Source organism: Ziziphus jujuba, chromosome 7 (assembly GCF_031755915.1).
Source record: "Ziziphus jujuba cultivar Dongzao chromosome 7, ASM3175591v1".
NCBI lineage: Eukaryota > Viridiplantae > Streptophyta > Magnoliopsida > Rosales > Rhamnaceae > Ziziphus > Ziziphus jujuba.
Window position 1 is genome coordinate 21,634,341 of NC_083385.1, and position 12,432 is coordinate 21,646,772.

Consider the following 12,432-nt stretch of genomic DNA (forward strand, 5'->3'; position numbering starts at 1 on the left):
AATAATGGATTTGATGCATTTGGTCGAAACTTTAAACAACATAAATCTTGTGAAATTGTTTTTTTAGGTATGGTCCACTTACTTAATTACCAAATTAGGAGCCAAAAAGAAATCCAGGTGAATTTTCTAGTTTTGTTAGAAAGTGAGCTTTGATTGGACAAGACAAAAGTCCAAGACAGAGATGGAAAGTATACGATAATTCCCCAACGCACAACCAAAAATATTCCCCCTAATCAATTATTATTCAAAATCTCCACGCACTCCTTCACACCAACCCAAGATTCCCATTAAGCCCCTCACTCATTCAAGAATTCCAATTCTCTCTCTCTCTCTCTCTCTCTCTCTCTCTCTCACACAATCTCTTCCCACCGCATAACAAACCAAAAACCTGCGTCTTTGAAAGTTACCAGAGACCGCCGAACCAAAACCAAAGCTTTTTTCCGTAGCTCTGTATCCGAAAACCGATAACCAAAAAACCCACATATAAAAAAATGAAAAAATAAAGAAAAATAAAATTAATATAATCTAACTTAATTTTCCCCAGAATCAAAGAAGTTTCCCGGAATCTGATACCCATTTAAGCTTTTCCTTGTGTTTCTGGGAATTTCAGTATCGTTTTCTCACTGTTTTCTTTTCTGGGTACTTTGGAGCTGAGTTGGTGGACGTGTTTTCTTTGAAGTTTGACTCAGATCTGTTGGTTATGTCAGAGATTTTTTCCTCCATTGACGTACCAATACGTCTCTCTGGTGCTTGTAGATCCAGCTGATGTGAGCTTCAGAATCCCAGAATCTATCCTCGAGAATTGAGAATTTACAGCAAAAATATTTGGATCCGATTTCGGTTTTTGGCCGAGAGAGCAATAAGTTTGTGAATTTTTGTTTTTTTGACTGTTTGTTTTTGGATTTGGAAGTTTTTCAACAATTTCCCACCAATCAGAATCGGAGCTGGTGATTGTGAGGATGGATTACGATGATTTCCGGACGATTCTCGATAGCGCGGGAGTCGACGTTTGGACTTTCATCGACACAGCGATCGCCGTGGCTTCCGTGGATTATGGCGGCGAGTTGAAGCAAAGGAGAGATGGAATCGTTGAGCGTCTCTACGCGGCGAGTTCTGCTCTTCCTCGGCTAAGAAATTGCGATGCTGCCGAGCAAAACAATCGTCCTTCTATCCATTATGATCATCGGGAATCGAAAACTTCCGGCGAGAAAGAAAGGGTTTCGCCGGCGACGCCGCAGTCAGTCAGTAGGGACGACGGAAATGACGACGACGAATTGGATCCCTATGGAGGATTATTCGACGATGAGCAGAAGAAGATTCTAGAAATTAGGGAGCATCTTGAAGAACCTGATCAGGTGTAAATTTAAAATTTTCAGTTTTTTTTTTTTTCCTCCCCATTTTTATCTTTATTTAATTCTAATTTTTTGGTCTGAATTATATTGTGTTTTCTTAGTCTGAAGATTCTTTGGTTGAATTGCTGCAAAGTCTAGCGGACATGGATATAACATTCCAAGCTCTCAAGGTAAAAATTCATAAAATAACCTCCAAATTTGTGTTTTGATCCTGACTTCAAATTTTTGTTCTTTTTCTCACTTTTCGAATTTGGAATTTATATAGGAAACTGATATTGGAAGACACGTCAATAAGTTGAGAAAGCATTCATCTGGAGAAGTCAGGGGTTTGGTGAAGCAACTTGTCAGGTTTTTGATGAGGAAGAAAATATGGTGAAAGTTCTCTTGTTTTGTTATAAGGAAGCTGATTTGTTGATTGGTTTTGTTTGGTTTTTTGTTTCCCAGGAAATGGAAAGAAACTGTTGATGAATGGGTGAAATTGAATCAACCTGGGGAACAGACATCCTCTGCACTCATGGGTACCATCCTAATCCTGTTAATTATATAGTTTCATTTTTTTCATTGGGAAGAAAATGAAGGGATTGAATTCAGAAACTTGAATAGATAAGAGGTTTTGATTGAATGCTAAATTTAGTATTGTTTTCAAACAGATGGTGATTCACCCCAGCAGAAAACTTTCCAAAATGGTCATCACCAGGTTGAAGGAATATATATATATATATATTTTTTTTTTTTTTTCTCTTCAGAACATTTGCTTTTCTAATATGCTGTTGTTTTGCATTTTGTTTTTAGGTTCCTGATTTTGCATATTCTCCAAATCCTCACAGTGAGTATAGAATCAGATTCCCCAAGTTCCAACTTCAGCTTTGAAGAATTTCAACTTAATCCAAACTTATTGATCTTCTGGGGTTTTTTTGGATTTTGTTCTTGTTAATGCAGATGGAAGTTCTGGGTCGGACAAGAACAATTCAGAACTAGAACGCAAGCCTAAAGCACTTCCTCCTAGAAGAGAAGCTCCACCAAAGCCATCAACAATTCAATCAACCCCTGTTTCTGTTCCTCAAAATGTACGGATTCCAAATTAGAGTCTGTTAGCTCTATGCTTGGATGGTGAAAAATGGAGGAAGAAAAATTATAAATGCTTATGCTTCATAAACATTAGAAACCTAACTCAACTGTGCCAAATACTTGAAATTTAGCTTAGTTGAGTGGAGGTTTTAAGACTTTAGTTCCCTCTCAGGTGCTGAACAATGTGAAACTTAAAGAAACTTTTAAAATGATAGTGAGTGATTTTTAGTAAAAATTTTTTGGACTAACATTTTATCTGGGTTTTTTTGCAGAGACAGAGAGAACAACAGAAGGAGAGCAATTTTGACTCTCAAAGGCTAGCCACAGCAAGAAAACGGCTTCAAGAGAATTATAAAGAAGCTGAAAATGGTTTGATTTTTATATTTGTCTCACTTATGATATATATTTTTTGATGCTGTATATTGAACTTTGTACTGATCGATATTTTGGTTTGTGGCTTTGGTTTTGAAGCTAAAAGGCAAAGAACTATTCAAGTGATGGACATCCATGAAATACCGAAACCAAAGAATGCCTTCTTTGTCAAGAACAAAGGCGGAGGTGGTGGTTCTCAGGGCAGACATTGGTGATTGATTCAAAATTTGCTCCACCTCTCATATTCACAGAACAAAAGCCATGGACGTTGGGGTTAAGAAAAAAAAAAAAAAAAAGGATAAAAGAAAAACCCAAATGGGTTATCCTTTTTATTACATTTTTATTTTTAAGTGCTAAAAAAGATGACATTTTCTACCTAGTTTCTTTCTGCTTAATAAAGAAAAAACCAAAGAGGATTTGCTCAAATTTAGAATACTGAAGACTGTTGACGATAGAGTTGCAAGTTGTACATAACTTTTTGAATGGGTTGAGCATCTATGGCTTTTGGTTGGGACCCAAATGGAATTCTGGTTGGGTTGGGGATAAGACAAGGGAGCTGAGCAATAGGCTAACCGCAATTCAAGGGTCAAAAGGATTGGCCATGGGGCCAAGGTTTGGGGTTGGCTGTGGGGCTAGGGCCGGGGCTAGGGTTGGTCCAAAGGTTTGATGGGGTTTCGCTGGAATTGCACTTGCCATAATTGTTTACTTTTTGTTTTTTTTTTTTTTTTTGGTGGGGGCCTTGGAAGAAGCAAAGTCAACAAAACTTTAAAGGGTTTTTATTATATTTGTTGTCTAATATCTTTTTCGCTCTCAATAAGCTAGTGATGGGTTGTTTGAAATGTGCATAGGTGCATGTATCTTATTCATTTATTTTTGTTTTTAAATATTGGGGTAGGCTTGGGATCATCAAATTTGCCCTGTTTTTCTACATGTTGGGTTCGCGATCGCCAGTTTTGTTTCGTCCCTTATATTAGTTTTTGTTCTTTTTCGCTCTTCCTCAGCGAGGTGAAGAAATAAAGCATGTATGGATGATTCTAAAGCATTACAGCTATTCAGCTGATGACAATTCCATCATAACACAATGGTCGAGTTTTTGGGGCATTTCTGTATTTGGCCTCGCTTTATTAATGGTTTGCACATTTTATTATTGAACAAAATTTTACAAGGATATTTTGTTGAAATAGTTAAGCCAATATTGAAAAATTATTTATTGATTTGGAGAACTTTTGTTTTGAGTCCCTTCCAAGGGATATCTTGGATGTTTTGGCTTCGGATATGCTTAGTTCCAGTCTAGGTTTGTAATCTTCCGCCTCCGGAGGCTTTCGTGGTTTTCTTGTAATGATATATACTTTTAACAAAAAGTTAAGAAAATATTGATGAATACAAACAAATTATATAAATAAACTTGATTAATTAAAATGTCAATGTCTAGAATGTCGCTAGATATTTATGCTCTGATTTTAATTGATATTAGAGTATTAACCCAATGTTTTTTGTGTATGGCCTCTTATATTTAACTATTTAATTGGGAAAAAATTGAATAAAATATCAAAACAGGATATAGTCCATCACTATTGATAGTCAAATGATAAAGCAACTCGTTCGAAATTCCCTCTCAACATAAAAGGACATAAAAAAAAATTAAAAAACTTTGCTTATCTCCGCGTAAAGAAATGTTAAAACAAGATAATATATAAATAAACTTGGTTAATTACAGTTAAACCCTTATGAATGGATATGTATGTGATTATAAAAAATTATAAATTTAAAGGGTTATTTGTTTATCAATAATTTATTAGCTTATCGATAGATGGCTATTTATATTTAAAAAGAATTTTATATATATATTTTTTGGAGATAGAATTTTACAAATTATATATGTATTTTTCATTTTAGCAAAACATGTTCGTAACTTATAAATAATAACAATAACAAACGTAGTTAAAAATCAATATGTGCATATAGAGTCTTCAAAGTTATCATGTACATACATAAAAATTAATATTTGTTAATAGCCAATTTCAAGATTCTAAATTTCTTGAACCCAACTGAACAAAATGTGCTTTTATTATAATAAAATTACCATTGTTATGGAGCTAAAAAGGGAATAAGATTTTTTGGCACATCATGGTGGAGGCACAAATTGATTCATTTCCATGCAAAGATTGACCCACTTGGGGGATCTCGAATTCATGATTACATAGATGAACCAATTTAGATCAAGTGTGGTAAAATTCAAGCTTTTCAAAATCCAAGAGAACATTCTAGTATTTTGGGGCCTAATTTTATTATCAATAACATGGATATCTAGGTCTTTTTCCTAAAGTTTTATTTATAAATTGGCCTGAGACAAATGCAACATCCAATTAAGTTCAAAGTCCAAATGTTTCTATTTTTATTTTATTTTATTTTTATTATTATTATTTTTTTTAAAAAGACCCAGAATATAGATTGTCTTCTCAAAAAGCCTAATTATATCTTTCTTTGCAAGATGCCCATTTTATTATCTTATATATGTATCTATATAATTACATATATATATATATATATATATATATATATATATATGGAAATGCTATTGTGGAGGAACTCATGCACCAATTTGTTGGGGACAACCATGCACAACCATCAAATACGTAAATTATGCAGATCTGATAGCTGTGGATGGCTGTCACCCACCATGTGGTGCCCGACTTCACTCATAATAGCAAACTTTTATACATATTATATTTAACTTCGATTTTCCTGTGTGGCCTTTTCTTTTTCCTTATTTTCTAAGTACTTTTAGGTTTCCTAGGTGTACTCATGTACTATTTGAACTTCCTAAAGATTTTATTTTATTTTATTTATTTATTTTTTTTTGGGGGGTAAGGAGGGCAGGAGGGGGGAGGGGGTGTTCAAAGGAAAGTTCTCTTTTTCTAAGCTAGATTTGAACCCCTTACCCAATGAAAACCACCTTCCTTCTTCCTTTGGGTAAAAGTTGAAATTTGAGGGAATGTTTACCAAACCAGCAGAAAACTAGGTGAATTTGATAGTGCTTCTCTTTTAGGCAGGGTTAACTCTCTTTTAACCTAGGAAAAGCTTTAACCACCTGATTCATCTTTAAAATCCTTATGATGGAGAAGCTTGCCTTATCTTCCTTAGAATTCAACCATTCGCCTTGAACCTTAGCCACAACTCATTCCCATATAAAAGGGGAACCATACTTATAAAAGAGAACCTTCTTCTTCCGCTTCTTAATCTGCTTCGGAATTCTAATTTGTTAACGTCTTACACTCTAGGATCCCTAGCTAATAACCTTACAAGCCTTTTAGTTTTCTTTAAGAAATTACCATTTTAGTAATAGTCTTTCTCATTGCCGTATTTACCTCATTGTAGTAATTCGGTCATAGGTATTGCATATTTCCAAATGATGTTTAACTTTAGGTAATGCAAAATACATCCTTTTTTACTATATAAATACATGAGTTTCCTCGTTTAATTTACCATGATGTTGCTCTCCCTTCTTTTTCCTTTATTTTCTCTATTATTACTTTAAATATGTATTAAAGCATTATTTACATTTTTGTGTTATGTTTATTGTGCTACTAATGTTATTCTTTGCCTTGGAGTATATTTGATTTTGTGACTAAATAGGTGGAGCAAAGAGCTCAATAGATATCTTCTTTTGACTTTACTAAAGAGGAAAGTGGTACAAAAAACTTATTAAGTCCTTAAAAGAGCTTCAAGGAGGAAATTCTGCATCCTACAGCATGAGTAAACCACATAACAAAAACAGATATAACCAAATTGATAAGGCACAAGTAGGTGGTGCCAGATCAATATAGTGTAAATTGATAATGTTGGATTCATACATCATTGCCTAGATATGACATGAGGCAGCATCTATCTCCATCAAAATAAACATAAGTTAAGGATTTACTTTCCTCATATTTCTCTTATCACTTTGCATACAAATTTTCGTTGTTCCATTTTATATATTCTATTAAAATTTCAATATGTTCTTCTACTAAATGTATTTGGTTCTCTTGATTTATAACTATGTAAGTCATCCAAGCTTTCCATAGATGACCCTTGACTTAGCTCACCACTTCAAAAGAACCATAGGGAAAGAAGTAGAAGCAAATTTGACGCCAACAGCCCATACTACAATATAAAAGGTCCATCTGTCCAAGTTTGTCCCCAACATAAATGGCGACTTTGCTAGGGAGCCAATGAGAAAATCAATATTGCCATCAAAATCTAAAAGGATATGAAGTACCATTAATGAGGGAGAGGTAATTCTTATTCTTGCCTCAGCCAAGCGAGCAATTAGAATTTTTAACACAAGCTGAATGGTGTCACTATTGTAGGCAGGAGCTCATCTAGTAAAAATAGCTCATCTAGTAATGGCTCATTCAGAAGGGGCTCATTTGGCAGTGGCTTATCTAACAGAAAAAGCTCATCCAACATCAACTCATTCAAAAGGAGCTTATCTGGCAGCAGCTCATTTGGCAATGCCCATTCAGAAGGAGATTATATAATAGCGGGTCATCTAGTAGTATAGCTCATCAAATAGCAGCTCACCCGGTGGCAATCCATGAAGCCTCTCTAGTATTAGGATAAATAGCCTTTGTTAAAAATAACAAATCAAAGCTCTTGAATCCAACAAACAAACATTTATCACCTAAGGTGAGCAAGCAACCGAGAATATCAACCCAATGCAAATGATGTGGTAACCTCAAAGAGAATCAAGATGGTATAGTCGATGTGGTGAAAGAAGTTGAAAAACAACATGACCAACTTTAACAAGGAGAATACTCATCTAGCAATAGCACATTAAGACTATATGGTGGCAGACACAGAGGGCTTTATGACATAATAAATTTAAGCAAACATATCCATATGGAGAGTATCTAACAATGACAGCAAATATAGCAAGAAAAGCAAACATAGATAAGATGGTGCCAAATATGGTGGAGCCTATTATGACGAAACCTATAATTGTAAAAAGGGTTTTGTATGAGGAATAAGAAGCACAATCTATAACATATAAATCCAAAAGAGTCATCACATAAGTTATATGCGACATGATATGAAGTTTCATACTCTACCTTGTTTTAATCATCATGCAAATGATGTCTCTACCTTGTTGCAAATGAAGATCTATAAGTAATCCACGAAGATTTGATTTCTCCACCTTCGTAGAAAAGAAGGTATATAAGCAATCCATGAAAAACCAATGTCTCTACCTTGTTGGACAAGAAGATCCACAAGATGTCTTTATCTTGGTTGAAAAGATGATATATGAGTAATTCATGAAAGTCGATGGCTCTACACTTTTGGAAAATAAGATCTAGGAGTAATCCATGAAAATTTGATTTCCCTACCTCGTTGGAAGGGAGATATATAAGCAATCTAAGAAGAGTTGATAATCTTTACTTTGTTGGAAAAGAAGCTATATGAGCAATCCATAGAGAATAGAAAGTGCATTGTGCCACTCATATATGAAGCAATACTACTTCAGGGAGATACGAATCTAGGACGACCTGCTTCTAAACCCTATTATATTAGCCCGGATCTAATTATGTTCAAGTTCTAATGGTCACCTTGACTCCTAACCAACCTATGACTAAAAACCTTGGTATATAATGAGGACGCCACAATAGGTGATGGAAAGCCTATTGATAAGTCAAACTAAAACACTCATTCACTAATGGTGTTTTAGGTGTTCAAAAGAATAAAGAGAATTCAATATTACAAATAATTTTCTGCATAAAATTCAAGCTTGATTTCTCATTGAAAATAAGCCTTTAAATAGGCTTTGAATGAAAAAAACAAAACCCTAAAACAAAAAGGAAAAACCGGCCATGCAATGAAGAATCCTAATATGGCTGAAAGTCTCCTCCTTTCCTAATCTAATTTGGATTAATTAATTCCTTTATTTTAGATTAGGAATTAATTAATTTACAATGAAAATAATAAAATAATAACTTTCCTAAACTTATTTTCCAGAAAATAAATAAATAAATAACCTAAAATAAAAAGTAGAATCAAATTAGGAAACTAAAATACTAGCTTTTTGACCAAGTTGATTTTGACCAATGTTTGACCAATTTGAGCTCCAAATCAGCTTCAATATGCTTTTTAGGATGCCCAATAAGGTTATTATTGAGTCCCACATGTTTCCTTTGCTTGGAAGAAAGAGAAAAAGCCAACTCAGCAAAATATAGTAAAACCAGCAAGCAATACAGCAATTTTCGGCCAAATTTTGAATCTGTCTATACAAGTCCGTACAAGTTGTTTGCCTTTACTTGCTTTCATGACCTCTTAGTGATATTTATTGAATCCATAAAGGGTTGGAACCATTTCTTGCTGTCCGGACTCCATAAATGCACCAAAATTGCTACTCGGGTTCGTATCGGCTTCCACCACTTGTATGCCCAAAACAGGTTTTGGATCTTTGGGTATGGACAAGTGCTCTTGAGAATGAATTACCCTCTGGATAAAGGCAGAAAATTTGTCCCTAAACCTTTTAACTTGAGCTCTAGAGATCGATCCGGTCTTCATTCGTATCGGGTCAGCAACCCAGCAAGTTGCAGCCTTGGATCAATGGATCACTACAAGCTTATGTAATCTTTCTCACCTAAGAGGCTCATCACAAAGGAAGATCAAGAAAAATCCACACTTTTTCCATCTCCATCAATAAGTAGGCCATGCAAATCCGGTATACCAATCATTAAGGAGATTGTTCCACATCAAGATAAAAATGAAGCCTTAGCAACATCTTTCAATAGCAAAACCATTCACATCGATCCATTGTTGATATAATGAAAAGGAGGTGGTGATGTAGCATCTTTTGTACTTTCAAGCACATTACTCCACCATGAAGATCACCACTTAACCAATGGTGTATGGAAGAATGACTTAAAGCCACCAAATGCCACATGAGAAAGAACAAGGAAGGCACGATAAGGCTTTTTGGATAAGGATGCAATATTGGATTTGTTGGATCATATGGTAAAACAAAATGACTCACCAATAAATATTGAAGGGCATCCAACAGTATGATCCAATGAAGGATGCTAAAATGAGGAACATCATTGTGGTGTTCCATGCGAAAGGAAGCACTCAAAACTTTAAGAAGTCTAATGATGAGCTAAAGAATTTACCCTTGGAAGCAATTAAGGCCCTACAACATTGTCTAAAATTGGAGTACAGATCGCGAATGAAGATGGCTGCAATGGAAGAACTTGTGAGGATATCTAGCAAGCTTTGACCACAATGCATGAGACTAGAAAGGATGAGAGCTTTCTTAAAGACCACACACACCACAACCTTGATGGAAAAGGAAATGGAGGCATCACATCATGACCATCAAAGGTTGACATACCTTGAAGCAATGATCAATAAAGTATGCATTTGTAAAGCATTGATTAACATCGATTTTCCTTTATCATCATATAATTTGATGTACTAGATGTAGCCAATATATCTAGTAGCAAGATTAGTAAGTTTAAGATCCCCATTATCGGGTTCAAGAATTTCACCCTGACTACCCTTGGTATATTCAACTAGAGTTTAAGATGCAACCTATTCAATCCTTCACCAAGTTCCAAGTGCTAGGTGCCAAGGTTAGCTATCATGCATTGCTCAAGAGGCCATTGGTCAATAAACATAAATTGGTGATATTAATACATGAAGGGGCTCCAAGTATGAAGCTAATTAAAATAGCTACCAATCCAACTTTGTTCAAACATTTAAAGACTCTCTATGTGGATGTTGGATTTCATGAAGAATTCATTGTGGCTCAAGAGAGCAGAATCAAACAACAAGAGACTCCTCCACCACCATAAAATAAGATCAAGTACATTGGATAAGGCTTAAGGATGAGTTTTGAACAAAAGAAAATAATAGGAGGCGAGTGAAAGTGCAACAAAATCGATGCACCAAAGTTACCTTACCAAACAAGAAAACCATATACCTTTTATAAGCATGGACAACACCGCTATTTGTGGAAAGATTCCCCAAGTGGAGAAGAAGCTTGATGTGTAGACCACCAATAAGAAACCTTTGAAGAGGAGGCTTACAAATAACTGAATACGATGATGCTAAATACAGGGAGACTTGACATGATAAGATTTGATTCGCTTAAGTCAGATGTAATAGGACCTGAGGTGCTAGAGTCCAATAAGGCAATACCAGATGCAACGAAGCCTGATGTACTAAATTTCACTATAGCAATACCAGATGTAGTGATGCTTGATATGTTGAATTCCAATATAGCAAATCTCGATCCAGTAGAAGTTGATATTATCAAACTTATCCCAGTGCCAAAGACAATGATCTCTGATGGAGTCTTGATTACTTTATTATAGAAGTTTACTGATATATTTGCTTGGAGCTATGAAGATATGCTCGAGCTCGATTAGAACATAGTTTTCTATGCATGCAATGTGTTTTCTAAAAGTAAACTTGGGCAAATAAACAAATTTGTCTGGCTATACTTGGCTTTTACTTCTACATCGATAGTGGTGTTGTTGGGTTAAGAGGATGAAGAAGGATAATAATACCTCATTTATTATGTTAGTTGGTCACTTAATAAGGTGGAGTTAAAGTACGTGATGAAGGAAATTTCATGTTTGGCATTGGTTTATACATCTCAATGGCTAAGACACTGTTTCTTAGCATACCTACTACATTCAATGGTGATGGCGGAAACTAAATGGTACCTCCTTACCAAGTCAATCTTATTTGGAAAGCTAGATAGATGGTCATTACAATTGTTAGAGTTTGATATTACATGCATGACGTTAATCGTAATCAAAGGACAATAATATGATAATTATGTTCTTTATTGAAAAAATTTGCTAAAGAAAAAATAGATTCCGGGAAAATTATCAGAGCAACACTTGTGCTACCTTGGTTAAATGGGTTCTCTAATTTGATGGATCTTTGGCTTTGATTATTGTAGGAGCTGAGATTATGCGAACCAACTCGAAAGGCCACACAACTATCTTCTCACTCTAGTTAAGTTTCCTTTACACCAACAATATTACTGAATATGAAGCCTTCTTATTTTGGCTTGTCATAACACAAGCAATGGAAGTTAAAAGAGACTCAAGATCATTGGGTATTTAAGGTTGGTCATCGAATAAGTGAAATGCTATTTTTCTATCAAAGAACCATCTCTTGCCCTGAATAGAACTTTTGTAGGGAGCCTTATAGCTACCTTTAAAGTTGTGAAAATCGAGCATATACTAGATTAAATAGTCTTATGGGAATGCATTTGCACCACTTGACTCAAAGACCATTAATCAATGGGAGGATGTTGTCGCATAGCGATCAATACAAAAATCCAATTAATAGAGACATTGGAACCTAAATAAAGATGAGTTAAAAGAGAAATGGAAGATTCCCATCTTGGAGGCCTTGTAGTCACCACATCAATCATTAAATTTTAATATCCCCAAATAGTACATCTTAATCCCCTTGCAAGCTATAGCTCACCTTTCTAGAAAGGTGTTCGCTAAATGTTTTGGAGAGAAAAAAATGATATAACAACTTTCATGAAGTGGTACTAAGCTGGCTAAATGCATGCAACTCATAGTCATGAGCTAGATATAGCTTTTGAAGGCATGAAAACAAGATGTCCTTACAC

General features: G+C 35.0%; 1 protein-coding gene across 2 annotated transcripts; it reads left to right on the plus strand.

Moving 5' to 3' along the window:
• The first annotated feature begins 276 nt into the window (after positions 1–276).
• Positions 277–3,102, plus strand: LOC107425536 (probable mediator of RNA polymerase II transcription subunit 26c). 2 transcript variants are annotated; one of them, XM_016035545.4, is made up of 10 exons: positions 277–767; positions 911–1,355; positions 1,454–1,522; positions 1,618–1,700; positions 1,797–1,870; positions 2,003–2,049; positions 2,145–2,178; positions 2,292–2,419; positions 2,693–2,789; positions 2,892–3,102. In XM_016035545.4, the coding sequence occupies exons 2-10, from the start codon at positions 960–962 to the stop codon at positions 3,005–3,007; spliced, it is 1,044 nt and encodes a 347-aa protein (XP_015891031.1). In that variant the 5' UTR covers positions 277–767; positions 911–959; the 3' UTR covers positions 3,008–3,102. The 2 variants fall into 2 exon arrangements, with proteins under 2 accessions (XP_015891031.1, XP_060675010.1); XM_060819027.1 differs by having other exon boundaries at positions 277–1,355.
• Positions 3,103–12,432: the final 9,330 nt, after the last annotated feature.

Bases quoted from the DNA above. Each gene is read 5' to 3' on its own strand.
- LOC107425536 (XM_060819027.1), top strand. From the start codon at position 960: ATGGATTACGATGATTTCCGGACGATTCTCGATAGCGCGGGAGTCGAC. The intron at 1,871-2,002 runs GTACCATCCTAA...GTTTTCAAACAG, and splicing joins GACATCCTCTGCACTCATGG to ATGGTGATTCACCCCAGCAG. The intron at 2,420-2,692 runs GTACGGATTCCA...GTTTTTTTGCAG, and splicing joins CTGTTTCTGTTCCTCAAAAT to AGACAGAGAGAACAACAGAA.